General features: G+C 51.6%; 2 protein-coding genes across 3 annotated transcripts in view; one reads left to right on the top strand and one right to left on the bottom strand.

Annotated features, from left to right (window-relative positions):
* LOC102872847 (chromosome unknown open reading frame, human C17orf50) overlaps nucleotides 1-1,976 on the top strand; it is a 4,211-nt gene extending 2,235 nt beyond the window's left edge. Inside the window, exons 2-3 of the mRNA XM_006891052.1 lie at nucleotides 1,349-1,646; nucleotides 1,766-1,976. Of these exons, the coding sequence (XP_006891114.1) occupies nucleotides 1,349-1,646; nucleotides 1,766-1,976 (509 nt within the window). The remainder of the gene's footprint in view (nucleotides 1-1,348; nucleotides 1,647-1,765) is intronic.
* A 1,757-nt stretch (nucleotides 1,977-3,733) lies between these two features.
* The window catches only part of MMP28 (matrix metallopeptidase 28), a 40,814-nt gene continuing 29,714 nt past the window's right edge, over nucleotides 3,734-14,833 (bottom strand). The window contains exons 4-8 of one of the 2 annotated variants that reach the window (XM_006890896.1): nucleotides 11,103-11,327; nucleotides 6,868-7,113; nucleotides 5,637-5,786; nucleotides 5,160-5,327; nucleotides 3,734-4,128 (exon numbers count right to left, since the gene is read on the bottom strand). In XM_006890896.1, the coding sequence (XP_006890958.1) occupies nucleotides 3,734-4,128; nucleotides 5,160-5,327; nucleotides 5,637-5,786; nucleotides 6,868-7,113; nucleotides 11,103-11,327 (1,184 nt within the window). The remainder of the gene's footprint in view (nucleotides 4,129-5,159; nucleotides 5,328-5,636; nucleotides 5,787-6,867; nucleotides 7,114-11,102; nucleotides 11,328-14,833) is intronic. The other variant, XM_006890897.1, reaches the window with a different exon arrangement.

Below are 14,833 nucleotides of genomic sequence, written 5' to 3'. Positions count from 1 at the left end.
CAGGAGGGGAAGACCCTCTATGAGATGGATTGATTCGGTGACTGGGGTAATCTGGATGGGTGTGTCAGAGGCGGTGCGGTTGGTGCAGGATAGAGCAGGGTTTAGAGCTGTTGTGCATTGTGCATAGGGTCGCTATGAGTCGGAAACGACTCGACGGCACATAACAACAATAACAACAACATATAAATCACATGGGAGGAAACTGTCCACCTTTCTCCCTCAAAGCAGGTGATAGATTCAAACCAACAGTCTTTGAGTTGATAGTGCAACTCTTTCACCTCTAGGCTACCAGAATTAAAGAAAAAAAACCAAAAACAAACCAACCCTCAAAATCAAGCCAACAACACAACTCAAACTCATTGCCCAGGAATCAGAACTGATTCCTAGCTGACCTTTCAGCAGGTTTTCAGAAGTTGGAAATTGCGAGGGAGGAGGTGGCTCATCTTCCTCCCACCAAGGACTTTAACTGCCTGCCTGCCTGCCCGCCTTTAGGTTGGCAATGCAACTTCCTACCCACTAGGCCAGCAGAGCTTCCTGTCCACTAGGCCACCAGAACAGTGGTGCTGAAATTTAGCTGGCAATTTGCAGCAAGCTTAGAATGAGGCCTAAGCATTTGTTCCTAGGGTTCTCATCCACCTCTCAAACCTTTTCCTAATTGGTCTGCCCGTAAGAGGCACGTTTTCTAATTGAGAGCCCCTTTTCCTAATTATGCAGAGGCACTGGTCTGAGCTGCCTGCCAGCTCCACTGCAAGCTTTCCCAAGGCAAGGTCCACTTGAGGACAGGAATTCTGATTAAAACCCCAATATACAAACAAGCACTTATTGCAATTACAATTAGTGCAATTAATGTGTGTGGCGAGCCCACGAGATATCAGGTCCTCCCCGTAAAGTAAATCAGGAGAAGTTTGGTGAGCCGTTATTGTCTTTGCATTTTCAATCGTCGTCACCACGTTGCTGCTCTTCAATGGTTGCTTCTTGTGCACCAGGCCCTGGGTTGGGCGCTTTTGCATAGGCACTCTTTAATACCAACCTCACAGCAGATCTTGAGATAGGTGCAACTTCCTCGCTCCTCCAGGTTTACAAATAAGGAAACGGAACTTGACAAGTGATGTGAGAAGTCCGGAATTCTTAGCTAAGAAGCTTGTAACCTGAGGAATTGAGAGAGAAGGCAGACCCTCCCGGGTTCAGGAAATCCTTGCACTCTAAAACCCCTTCAAAGGAGTCTTCGTGGCCTAGTGCATCCTATAAGTATCGTTCTTCATGGGCGGGGTCAGTTGTTGGCAACATCAAAGTACGCAGACCCTTCCCTGGGGGCAGGAGACTGACTTCAGTTTCTTCCGGCCTGTAGGCGTGAAGACTCCTTTGTGGAAGAAGGAACTGGAGGAACCCCGGGCCGGGGAGGCAGAGGGGAAAGAAGAGGAGGAGGAGGAGGAGGAAGATGAGGAGAGCCAGCCGCTGGAGAGCGTGGCAGAAGGCGAAGAGGAGTGCCCGGTGGCAGAGGAGGACGACAGCTCAGTGTCCTACTGCCCGCTGCGCCAGGAGCTCAGTACCCAGCAGGTGGCGCTGCTGCGGCGCGCAGACAGCGGCTTCTGGGCCTGGTTCAGCGCCTTTGCTCAGTTCGGCGGCTTGGGGGCTCCCGCGGACAGGTGAGGGCGCGCCTTTGCTCCTGGGTCCTGACAGAGGACGAAGGGCTGGGCAGGATGGAGGGGGTCTCAGGGTGGAGGGGACGGGCCGGTTCACTGAGCGCCCGGGTCGCCGCCTGCAGAAAGCGGAGCCTCCCGGAGGAGACGTGCATGCTGGAGAAGCGGCGGCAACGGCCGCGCGGCGGGGGCTGTGCGCGCTGCGAGATCCTTTTCTGCAAGAAATGCAGGAGCCTGCACAGCCACCCGGCCTACGTGGCGCACTGTATTCTGGAGCACCAGGACATTGGTGCGACGAGGGCATCACGAAGGACGGGGGCCACCTGGGGCCCCTAAGTGCCCTCCTTTAAGCCTGGGTCCTCCATCCTGGCCTGACCCCAGGCAGCCTGCAACCCTCTCCTTACCCCTGAAACCGGACCTTTCCAACACATTCTGTGAAACTTGCCTGTCTCAGAGCCACCACCCCACCCCACCCCCCGGTCAAGACTGCCCACTGTTGATGGGGCATTCCCACCCAATGAGGAGCCCAATGTAATGTGAATTCCATTTCTCCAACAGAGCCTCTTGAGGGCTTCTGCTGGAGGCAGCTCCCACAGCTACCGCCCACCTGACTCTATTCCAGTCCCGATATAACCTCACAGCTGTCTCTGGGGCATTTTGGTACCTCCGGCAGTCAGGGCCTAGAGAAAAGAACCTCTTGGTTCCCTCACCCTTTGTGAAACCTGCCCTCACCCCTCAAATCTCTCAATAAAGCCTCTGCTCAAAGTGTCAGTGCCTTGAGGCACAGATGAGGTGACCCTGGGGTGGAGGAGTGATGAAGATCAACCTTCCTCATCCTCCCCTAGGGTCAGGGGGCGGCAAGGGGCCACCTCCTGCCCCTCTATCCACAGGGCAGGGTTGTACCAACCTCATCTGGAGGCCAGACAAAGGCCTTTATTCCCATTGCTCAGAGAAGAAAATGAAGGCTTGCATGCAAGGATGCCTGTCAGGAGTTGGGGGCTCAAGCCTGGGCCAGACTATTCTCCCCTCCGTTGGAAATGTGGTCTTGCTGAGGGTGAGTGTACCATCAGGCGCTAGCACACGAGGTGCAGAGGTTGAGGGGAGAGGATTAGAGAACCAGATGCTAAAATCAGACTGGCTAAGGGAGAGGGAGGGCTAGGGAGCTGGTTCTTTCTTCAGGAATTCCAGCTATTCTTGGGCAGCTGGTAGGAGCTTTGGGAATGCTGCCTGTGTAGCCTGGAGAATGGGGCCATTGTGAAGACAAGGAGTGTCTCCAACCTGCAGGCCAGGCAGAGTTTCCCTTCAGAGAGTGGAGGCTGCATCTCCAGGGCCTGCAGACCTGGGGGAGGCCTCCCCAACTTCATCTGCCTGGGAGGAGAGCGGGATACTTTGCTTTTGAGCAAATTCCTTCCCTCCCCCTCCCTCCCTCCCTCTCTCTCTCTCACACACACACACAGCTTCAGTTTATCAGTTAGCATTGTCTCTCCTTCCCCATCATCCACACCCATCTGCTCTCACTGGAAAGTACGGAAGAATGATTCTAAAGAAGGCTGCTTTTGCCTCCAGCCTACCAACTGGGGCTTCTCTTTATTCTACCTCACAAAAAACTGCATCAATCTTCCTTCACAAAGTCCTGGCCCCTTCAAGGGTTTTGATGGGCTCTGAGGTTTGAGATTTCCTACTCTCACCCCACCCACGCTTCCTTGGGATGGTGTCTGTGATTTAAAGTAACTCTCCAAAAGCCCAAGAGGCCCTAAGAGTCCAGGGGCCCTAACTTCTGCGTGGAATTTGGCATCCTTCCTGCCTGCGTCCCAGTGCTGCCCCCTTGTGGGCGGGAACGACACTTCTATTAGAAACAACATCTTGGAGGCAATGAGAGCCAACAGGTCTTGGGGCAAAGGAGGTGGGATCGGGAACTCCTGGAAGGGCACACAGAAAATGCCACATTCTCCAGGGGACAAACTTCCTGGTGAAGATTTTCCTGCCAGTCGTCTACAGGGAGGCCCAGAGGCTTGCAACGCAGGTCCCGCCCCTGGGGCAGAGGTATGGGGTTGGCCATGAGGGTGCCAACTGCTCAGTCAGTCCCGTGGTCTTCAGAACAGGGCGCCCCCTGAGTTGGCGTGCCAGCATCCCATCCAGGGCAGCTCGGCGGCCCAGCGACCCGAGGCGGTCACCAGCAGTTTGGCCTGATCGAGGCGCCAGTAGCGGTCATCTCGGAAGAAGATGACGGAGCCGTCCGGCCGCGGTAGGGCCCCATTGACTTCCTCGGGGACACCGCCCCAGTCCTGCAGGTCGCGGGGGTAGTAGGGTTCCACCTGCAGCCCCCCTCGGGTCAGCGCGTAGTAGCGGGCACCCTTGAAGAGGACGAGGCGGCGCAAGGGCGGGAAGAAGAGGGCAGCGTCGGGGTGGCGGGGCAGACCACCCGCCCGGCACAGCTGCGGGGAGCCCCACATCGGCCTGGGGCCCCGGAACCTCCAGCATCGACTTCCTGTGGGACATGGGGGAATCCGAGTGAGCCCGAGGTTCTCGTCCCCATTGGCCTCCTCTCCACTCCCCTTCCTGGCTCTCCACGGTGTGGGAGTATTCCTATGGAAGAGCGAGGCGGCCAAGTGCTGAGAAGCTGCGCTGCAGTCCCAGAGGCAGACAGTTCAAATCCGCCAGCTCAGCTCAGCTGGCTAGGCAATCTCCTCCCACCCACGTGATTTCCTGCCTCTGAAAACCTGCCAGAGGGTCAGCAATGAGTCAGTTCTGACTTGACGGCACACAACAAGGAAAGTAGTAACAGATTCTACGGCTCAGTAGTCATAAACAGTAGGAGAAATAGTCGGGTTGTTGTGGTCTAGACTTTTAGCAGGTGGTAGCGGAGAGATGATAGTACTGAACCAACCTGCTTACCACGTAACGGAAGTAAGACTCCCTTCCCAGGTAAGGAACAGAAAACACGGAGGGGGAAGGGCTTTCATAACTAGTAGTTATATGAGCTCTGTGAGGACAGGGAAGTTTGTTTTGTTCCCTGGTGTCTCCACCACTTCCGAGAGCATAAAAGCACTCAGTCTTGAATGAACATGAATTACCATGCACCTAGCACCACCCGGCGCATTCTTCAGACATTATCCTCTAACCTTTCCTCCCAATAATCCCAAGGTATTATTTTCCCCATTGCAGAAGGTCAAGCTAAGAAAGGTGAGTGACATGTCCCACCTCACACAGCCAGCATCCCACAGAAGGTGCAATTCTTTCTGCTGGATGGCAGAGCTCAGGAGTGATTTCCTACACCTTTCTAGTCTCTTCTCAGAGACCCTTCCCTCCTCTGTCTCCGTCATAACCTTGGCACCTGCTCAGCCCCACTTCACCAAAGAAAGGAAATCCATGGTGGAATTCTTCCCTGGGCTCAAATTGGAAGGCAGACTCCACCATGAATTCCCTATGTGAGAGGCTTCTTTAGCCTTCTTGATCTTGTTGGGTAAGACACTTCCCCTCTCTAAGCCTCGATTTTCTCATCTGGCCCAGGGCTGGTACCTTTGAAGAAGTAGAAGTCTCCATCCTCCAATGACACTGCAGCAGCCTCAATGTGGGGCGGCAGCCCAGCCCACCTTTTCTGCATTAGGCAGGGCTCTGAGACATTGCCATCAGCTGCCACCTCCCAGAAGTGGCTCCCTTTGAAAATGTACACTCGCTGCTGTCTATCTGCCCGGGGTCACAAAAGAAGAGGTAAATGGCTATTAGCTTCCTGACTTCTTTTTAGGGAAGGCTTGATCCTAGAACCCAGCTGCCCAGACTGACCAAAACAGGCTGCAGCCAGCCAGCAGAGTTGGAGCTGAGGGGAAAGTGGGCAGGAGGAAGAAGAGTTTCCCTATTGTGGGCTTGCTACCCAGTGGAATGTTTCTGGATTTTATAACTCATTCCCCCTCTGCCCCAACCCTCCATTTCTGGAGATCCTGAAGTGGGGAAATGGAACGAAGAAATAAGGCATGACCCAGGGCAGGGCCAACTTACCCACAGTGATGGCATCGAAGGAAAAGTGGCAATATTTAGGACTTTGGGTTTCAGGACTCCTGCCCCGGGGACTGTGAAGGTCCCAGGCCTCAAAGTCAGTGAACAGCTTTCCTGGGAGCTGGACAGCCACTGAGCCCCCCAGGGGCTTGCCTTCATGAGGGAGAGAAGACATGCTGAAGGGGCTATGGTGAGCACTCCAGACCTCTTCCTTGGTTCCATTTGTCATTATTTAATATAAAGTAGGGAGGGGGGCTGTGATGACCCTGGATGTTGATGTTAGTGGCAGCACTGAAACCAGGAGGCTGGCAAAGAAGCACCTATTAGGATAAAATTGGGGTCGAGTGCCAAGTAATAATTTGGGACTAAGAGGAGAGGGTCTTGAGTCTGGAGGGCCAATACTAGTGCATCAGTTCAGCATTCAGGGAAGCAGGTTATGAATATTACAACAATTATCATTATCTTTCCCTTATGAGAGGAGGGAGACAGAAAATTTGGCAATAAAAATATGAAATCTGGTCTTCAGTTTCCTAGCTGTGTGATCTAGGGGAAGTTAACTAACCTCTCAGAAGTCCATTGGTTCCATCTGAGAACAAAAAGATACTTATCTCATGGGTATTAGGGGTGTGTTATGTGCCTGGTGTATGGCAGATACTCATGAAATATCGGTTATCACTATTAAGCTCTGTGGAAGACAGTCCTGGGCTGAGGCAGGCAGAGGGGACAGGCTAGAGTCCCGGCAAGGCCTTGAGGCAAGCGAACTGGTTAATACACGTGGTCATGCCTAGTCTTGGTGGAAAGACTTAACCTGAAAGCCAGACAGGGATTCAAGTTCATGTTTGGAGGGAGTAGGTATCCATGCCATGGAGAGTAGGGGTAGAGAGCAAGTAGGGGTAGGGGCAGGAATGCAGGCTTTGGGGTCTGAGATGAGGCAAGGATGGAATGGAGGGATTGCCTCTGGGTAATAGGGCAAGCATGTTAGAGGAGCTGCTGAGGGTAGGATTAGGCAGAGACCCAGGAACTGGCCTGCAACTGCACAGCAATTGGAAAGGACAGTTGGAGAAAGTGGGGAAAGGAAGCAGTTTTTAGTTTTGAGGAACCAGTGACTGGGGAAGGCAGAGATGGGAATGGCCCGATTCCAGCGTTCTGGATGGAGATCTGAGGTCAGCGGATGGTGTCCACGTGCGGGAAGCGGGGAAGTCAGGGTGGGCCGCTCTCTCGGGCAGGGACTCACCGTACAGGCTCTGCACGGCCAGCACGTCGTCCCAGCTGAGCAGCGCGTCGCGGCCCAGCCTCTTGTAGTAGGGCGCCATGAGCGCGCGCGGCGCGGGGGAGTGGGCCAGGCCGAGCGTGTGGCCGATCTCGTGCGCCAGCACCACGAAGAGATTGCGCCCGCGGCGGCGGCTCAGCGACCAGCGTTCCTCGAGATCGAAGTGCGCTTCGCCTCGGCGCGGAAGGAAGGCGTGCGCCAGGGCGCCCCCTATAGGCGGCGGCGGCGGTGGGTCAGCGGAAACACGGACCCTCTCTGCCCCCACGTTCCCACAACCCCGCCACGCCTGGGGATGGGGTGTGTGGGGCTGACTTGTGCTGCTTAATTTCCCTTCCAATTAAGCCCCGGCAGAAGCTGGAGGAGGAGGCAGTCGATGGATCTAAGTACTAACGCCTAAAGGTCAGCAGGTTGTAGAGACTGAGACCTAACGTCTATCGTTCAAATTTTACCATTTAAAGCTGTGTGACCTTGGGCAAGTGGCTTAACTTCTCTGTGTTTCAACTTACTGATCTGACATGAGAATGAGAACAAAGAGCATTAAGTATCCTGAGCATGAAATATGTGTATACTGTTGTTTTTGTTGTTATGTGCCATCAATTTCCTTGAAATCCATAGTGACCCTGTATACAGCAGCTCTGAACCTTGCCCTGTCCTGAGCCAGTCTCACTAATTCCGACACACCATCCCCCATCTTCTAGAACATTTAGCAACAGTCCTTAGTACACAGTAGAAAACCCCTCAAATACTCGTTGCTATCAAGTTAGAACAGACCCATCCATAGCTGACTCTCCAGCAGGTTTTAAGAGGCTGTAAATGGCTCGGGAGGAGATGCCCCTATTTCTTCTTAAAGCTGCAGGTGGATTCTGATCACCAGGGGCACCACCTTTTAGGTTAGCAGCACAACTCCACCAGAGCTCCCCAGAACTATATAAGGGATACACAGAAATGATTTTCAGAAGTTATCTATCTAGGCGACCTAACTCTGCTCTAAAATGAATCCCTGAAACTATTGTTCTGAAATAATCTTAAACTCGTAAGCCAAAAATATCCTCTGAGCTCTTGAAACCAAACGATGGTTTAGCTTAGCAAAGAAAGAATGGCCTGTCTTAAGCACAGTGCTCTTTAAAGATCTTTATGAGCTAAACAACAGCAATTTTAAGTTAGAAAACTGGGGAGTGTTGGTGGGCACAGTCCGTAGTGAGTTGCACTGCTAACTCAAAGACTGAGTAATCGGAATCTATCCGGAGTTCTGAGGGAGAAAGATGGCAGGATTTACAGCCTTGGAAACCCAATGAGAGTTTCTATGAATCGAAAGAGATTTGATGGCAGTGATTGAGAGTGAGAGAGAAAACCAAGGGGGTAGTGGGTTGATGTTAATGGGAGGAGCATTAGAAAAGGAGCGTGGGAGCGGGTGCACAACTTGAAAGCCTGTAAGCAAGTATCTGAATCGGGCATGTAGAACTGTCCACTCAAATGTGTATTCTGCTGTGTAGATTCTTAATAACAACAAATTGTAAATATATTTGGAAGCTGGCTATTAATTTAAAAAGCAAAACAATATCTAGGAGTAGGTTGGTGGCTACCCCTAGAAGACAGCATGATGGAACCTTCTTGGGCGCTGGTAATGTTCTGTTTCTTTATCTGGGTGTGGGTGTATTCAGTTGGTGAAAAGCCATCAAGCTGTACGTTTATGATTTGTGTGCTCTGTGTGTTTTGTATGTTTTCTTATTGAATTGTATGTTTTCTTATTCTTTTGTTCTTGTCCTTACCCTCCCAAGGCTCCTCTGTGGGCCTCTGCTTCTCAGCTTATAAGAAGAGCAGAGAGAGCTGGTGTGGAGCAGAGAATCTAATGCTTTTAGCATGCCCCTCATGGGGCTTATTAGCTGTGCAGCTTCCTTCCACCCCTTGACGTTCAGGTGAGCCAGGTACTGACTGCCCTGTGATCATGTTGACCTAAAGACTTGAAGGTCCTTCAGAACTACCTTCTTGGGGCTCAGGCCAACTGGGAACTGACAACGTTTAGGAAGCAGGCATTAGAGGGCAGACTCATGGGATACATGGGACATGTGGAACGTGTGCTTCCTATTTTGCATGTAGGAAGCTCTGACCCTTGGCGGCTGTGTTGCTAACCTGAAAGCAGTTTGAACCTGCCAGCAGCACCTTCAGAGAGACAAGCAGTCTTTTCTCGTTTGGTCTATAGCCTGGGAAATCCAGGAGGAGATTGGCTATGAGTCAACAGCAATGCTGTTGTTGTTGTGTACCACTGAGCAGGAACCGACCATAGCTGATTCTTCCAGAGGGTTTTCAGAAGCAGTTAATCACATGGGAGGAGACTGCCTATGGATGGATTCAAACCACATGCCTTTGGGATTGCAGTGCAGCTTCTTACCACTGGACCACCAGAGCTCCTTGCCACTGAGTTATTATTTAGTGTTTATTATTATTTTTCACATAGAACAAGCCCTGGTGACATACTCCTTGATTTGTTGGGTTGCAGAACAAAAGATGAGCAAGTTAACTCCTCCAGCACCTCAGAAGGAGAAAGACGGGCCATTGTTACCATCTTTACAACTTCAGAAACATGGTGGAGGGTTACCATGAGTCAAAATTGACTTGACAATGATAAGTTTGGTTTGGTTTATTTTTAATATGCTTTGACCTGTTTTAAGCACTGTTATCTCCATTCTATTCCATTTCATTTTCACAATAACCCTAGGAGATGGATGAAAAGGTTTCAGAAAGAACATAAAACTTAGGCCAACAACACATCTGTCCCACCTCAGAGAACTGCTCAAGGAGCTTGGGGTCTAATGCTGTCTTGACTACCGACTCAGCCTGGGTGTGCAGATGATGTGTCATGTAATGGGTAAAGTGAAGCACATGTGAGCTCACGTGTGTATTACCATGTGGATTCCCCAAAGCCTCAATTTCCCCTGGTCCTAGTTGGGTTGCAGCAGCCAGGCCTGGAAGTAGGCTTTGCTGGAGGGAGGTTTGATGAAAGCAGAGTAGTGCAATGGTGGGGACAGAGGGCAGCAAACTTCTAGGACACACAGGGCTTGAATCTCCTCCCCGAAGGGGAGTGATCAGGTGTATTTTAGTCATTAGTGGGAGGAGATTGGTACAGGGCCTGTATTCAGAGTCTAAAGCCCAATGCTGTGCAAAATAGGAGAGCCATTTAAATTGCAGCTAGAAATCTTTGGGTCAGACAAGGAGGAAGACTGTCTGTGGCCCTGGGTATGTGGAGATGTGGAGCATTTATGTGGCAGACAGAGGGTAGAGCCCCTCTTTGTGTGTGGTCTGGTGGGGCAGGGTGGCAGGGGTAGAGTGGGGCAATGGTAGCTTCTGGATATATTTTTAAGAGTCCTAGTGTGTAGAATGCTACCGAGCCCAAGGGTCGCTATGAGTCATATACGACTTGACGGCACTTAACAATAATAACGACAACATAGAGAGAGCTACTTTGGCCTAGTGGACAGAAGGTTATACTACCAAGCCCAAGGTGGGTCATTTTAATCTGCGGCCTTCAGGCCTGGTTTAAATTGGGGTTTTTTTTTTCCAAACATGCTTCTAAGTGGTGACGCACTGGTCTGTGCATTGCTGTACAGAGGTAACTTGTGGTTGCTGTGATGCTAAATACTGTGACACTCGTGTGCCAAATGTGATAATGGTTACCCATGGTGGACAGTGTTTGGTGGAGCTTCCCCGATTAAAACAAGCTTGGAAGCAGGAGCGGCATCCACTTCTGAAATGGCTTGCCTCGGAAACTCTATGAACAGTGCTTAGGTCTTTTGTTCATAGGGGCACTATGAGTCATCCATGACTCGACGGCACTTAACAACAACATCAGTTGTAGACTATGCATTCCTGTAGAACAAGAGAGACACAGCCTTTCTAGAGACAAGATCTTAGAAGGCTTTTCCAGAATAGACCATTGTCTATTCTCTAAAGTCTGCAAAGCTCATTTGACCTTCTTCTCTTCTCTGCAATGACTGAGCAGAAACCATTGCTCCCATTTTGCAGATGAAGAAACTGAGGATCCTTTAGAGGTAGAAGCTTCTTGCCCAAGGTCACAGGGGAGGTAAGTGCCCACTGACACCCCAAACTGCCTCTTCTGGTTGGCCTGCCCTCCCACTAGCCCATCAGAAGCCCCACCTGGGTGTGGGGCAGGACTGGTTTTGGTGGGGATGGACGGTCAGCACCTGGGCCATCGAAGGCGTTGCCCAGCCCGTCGTTGTGGTCTCCTTGGAAGAAGGTGAGGCGAATGTCAGCAGGGCCCGTGGCGGGGGCCTCCCAGAACTCCAGCGCCGAGACATTGCTCCACAGTTGGAAGGCAGCACGCACGGCACCCCGGACTGCCGTCTCGGGCAGGTGCTCAGGCCAGTTCACCAGACGGTAGGAGAGGTGCTGCTTGTACCACTTGCTGCCTGCCGCCCAGAGAGGCCAAGTTAGTGACACTGGCAACTGGTCCCTGCAGTTCCCCAGTATGAGAAGGTACAGACCATTCCTGGGGGAGCCCCTGATCTAGTGGGATTGTTGTCATGTGCCAACAGGTCAGAACCAATCCATAGCTGACCCTCCATCAGGATTTCAGAGGCTGTAAATCGCATAGAAGGAGACTGCCATCTCTCTCTCTCGTGGAGTAGGTGCTGGATTTGAACCATGCTTTTGGATTGGCAGCAGAACCCCTTACCAGTAGGCCACCAGAGCTCCATGGTCTGATGAGAAGACACTTGGAAAAACCAGGTCTGACTGGAAAGGCACTGTCCTTGGGATAAAGTGACTACTACTTCAGCTTCTACCCGGAGGCTTCAGTCAGAGATGCAACCTCTCCCCACGGGGGTATCCCTGCTCTGGGTCCTAGTATCTTCTCTGAGAACAGTTCTGCGCCTCTTGTAGGAAGCAAGTCCTAGCTGCTGCCTCCAGTGTCAGGGCAGGGGTGAGGTGAGGCCAGAGGCCACAGCTGTGACTACCCACCCCTCCTCTGGCCCTCCAACCCTCTGGCCCTATTGGCCACCTCCTGAGCCTTCACCATGCCCTTTCCAGTGCCCCAGGCTGGGTGGCTGACCAAGGACCACAAGACCCATTGATTCCCATTTATTCTAAGTCCTTCCCTGCCCCCCTTACCCTCCTCCTTACTTCCTCAGGGACTCTGGGGAACTCTGAGGTGAAAACAAAGAAGAACAAAGGGTGTGTTTTGTCACTGACTGAGAGGAATTTTTCCATCTCTGCTCAGTTAAGAGTTTCTCTTAAGTAGCAAATTAAAGTTACTTCCTGAGAGCTGAGGCTCTGGCCTCTTGACCTGGCCGCAGGTCATCTGAGTCTGTCTGTCTGCAGTTTACCATACACCTGGGAACAAGGTGGTTAAAAAGTTTCTCTTGGGCCATTTCTGAGGCCTGCGAACTCAGAGACTAAAACTTTGTCTCTAAGCTTCAGGAGCCTTGCTGCTGTGTACCTTGGAGTCTGATCTGACTCATAGCTGACCTTCCAGCAGATTTTCAGAGGCAGTTTAATTGCTCAGGAGAAGATTGCTCATCTTTCTCCTGTGGAGAAGTTGGTGGATTTGAACCAGGTGCCTTCAGGTTGGCAGCTCAGAGGATCAGAGGCACTTGACAGGGAGTGGAGACTCATCACATGTGTCTTTAGGGTTCAGGGCGCGGTTACGGAGGATGAGGGTTATGGAGCCTAGGATCTTCCTGGAGGAAAGGACAAGTTCCAGCAAAAGTAAGAGGACAGATGCTATTATCCTTAATTGTACAAATAGACAGCAGGCAGAAGGGCGACCTGGTCACCTCAGGAGCCCAGGACCCAGTTCATAGCCCCTTCTTCCCTTGGGAGGGCAGGTGACTGGCAGGCCCCCAGAAGGTTCAGGCCACCTGCCCTTTGCCTCAGGGAAGCATTTCTTTCATATAAGCAGGAGGAATTAAGTCATGGAAGTTTGATCATCTCTACCCAAGGTCTCTCTCTGTGTTATTTGGAGAAATTGGGACCCAGGGTCACGGAATGAGTGATTGGCTGACCTAAGCCCCTGAGCTTGGTAAAGTGTCAGAGGAAAAGAGGAAGACCCTCAGAGAGTTGGTTCAGCACCATGGCAGCGCAACACCGGGCTCACATGGAGCCGCCATGGTGAGGGAGGCACAGAATCATCATGCAGTGTTTCGGTCCACTGTGCGTGAGGTTGGTAACAAGTTTTGACTCAAGAACATCGACCGACAATAGGCCCCAAGCCCAGGCCTCTGACACTTAACCCAGTGTTCTTCCCACTATACCAAGGAGCCAAGCATGCACATTTGCTGAAACTCCAGGATTGTAAATCTGCCTCAACATCATCTGGGGTCAAGGCAGGGGCTCTGCAGGAGCTGAGATTCTCCAGATGGAAGGGAGAGTTTAGAGAACGCAGGCTGGGCTCCCTTCCTCCACCTACGACATGCCCTTTCTCCCACCCCTAAGCCAAGCTCCATTCAAGGCAATGCTGCTGCCCCAGGGCCTGTTTGGCCTGGCAGGCACCCAGCCTTGGCCTCCCAGCCAGTGACCAGCCCTCAGGCAGGGCGGGAAGATGGAATGACTCAGAGGGAGGGAGAAAAAGAAGTAGGAGCAAAGACCCAGGGTCTAGAATCACCCCCACCCACAATCCCTGGGCTACCCCTGCCCCAGGGTTCACTATCACCACTCATGGAAAAGCTTCACTGTGGGACAGGACTGGCTGTTTAGGGCTCTTACACACCCTGCTACCTGTCACTGAAACTTTTGCTTTCTGTCCCCAAACCTTTATACTTCTAGAAGAGTCTGCTGAGGTGGCAGTTTATTTGCCTCTTTGCAACGAAGGGAACCTCTCATCCTATGAACAGGATGGAGGAGCAAGGCTCTCCCTCTAGGTAGTCTATGGGATGAAGCATCTCAAGCTAAAAGAATGTGTGTGTGTGTGTGTGTGTGTGTGTGTACGCTTGCACGCACATACTGTTGTGTTTAGGGTAAGAATAGAAGGGAAAATCAGAACAGTCATTTGTAGAAAATGACCAATTTTCCTTGGGAGGAGGCAGTTTGGAGGGTTGCTTGTGTGCCTACCAGGAAGGAAGGAACCCAAGGGGAAGAGGGTGGAGAGCAGCCTGAGCCCTCCCCACACCCCACTGGTTCCCATGGCTACTCCCAGGCACACAGACCCCTAACAAAAGCACCTGGTATGACCCACCCTCTCTTGTTACAAAAAGACATCTTTCTAGGAAGCTTTGGTGGCCTAGTGGCAAGAAGCTGTTCTGCAATCCTCAAGGCCTGCAGTTCTAATCCAGCAGATGCTCTGCTGGAAAAGAAGGAGCAATCTCCTCCTGTCAGTCAGATCTGATTCGACGGGACACAAAAAGGAGAAACAAAACAATTCAACAAAAAGATCTTTCTATCAAATTCCCATGTTGTTGTAGTTGTGTACTGTAGTCGGATCTGACCCATAACTGACCCTCAGGAGGGTTCTCAGAGGCAGTTAATTGAGCGGGAGAAGATTACCCATCCTTCTCTCGTGGAGCAGCTGGTGGGATTCAAACTACATGCCTTTGGGATTGCAGCGCAGATTCTTACCACTAAGGGATGGAGCTCCCTTTCTTAAGCAAGAAATAAGTTTTGACATAAATATGTTGTTGTTGTTGTTGTTATGTGCCATCGAGTCCCTTGCGACTCATAATGACCCTTTGTACAAGAGCTCTAAATGCTATTCTACCCTGTGCCAACCTAGCCATCTCAAACGCACATACTCCCACTGCTCCAGTCACAGAATCGATCTATCTCATCGAAGGTCTTCCTCTCCTTCGCCATCCCTCCTCTCTGCCAAACATGATGTCCCTCTCTAAGGACCAGTCCCTCCTTGCAACATGCCCAAAGTATGTCAGATGAAGCTTCAGAATCCTTGACTCCAAGGAGCATTCCAGCTTCACCTTCTCCAGGA

This window comes from Elephantulus edwardii, unplaced genomic scaffold (genome assembly GCF_000299155.1).
Source record: "Elephantulus edwardii isolate Elephantulus edwardi_28Jun2011 unplaced genomic scaffold, EleEdw1.0 scaffold00094, whole genome shotgun sequence".
Lineage (NCBI taxonomy): Eukaryota > Metazoa > Chordata > Mammalia > Macroscelidea > Macroscelididae > Elephantulus > Elephantulus edwardii.
The sequence above is the reverse complement of the archived record's forward strand: the minus strand, read 5'-3'. Positions and strand labels throughout refer to the sequence as shown.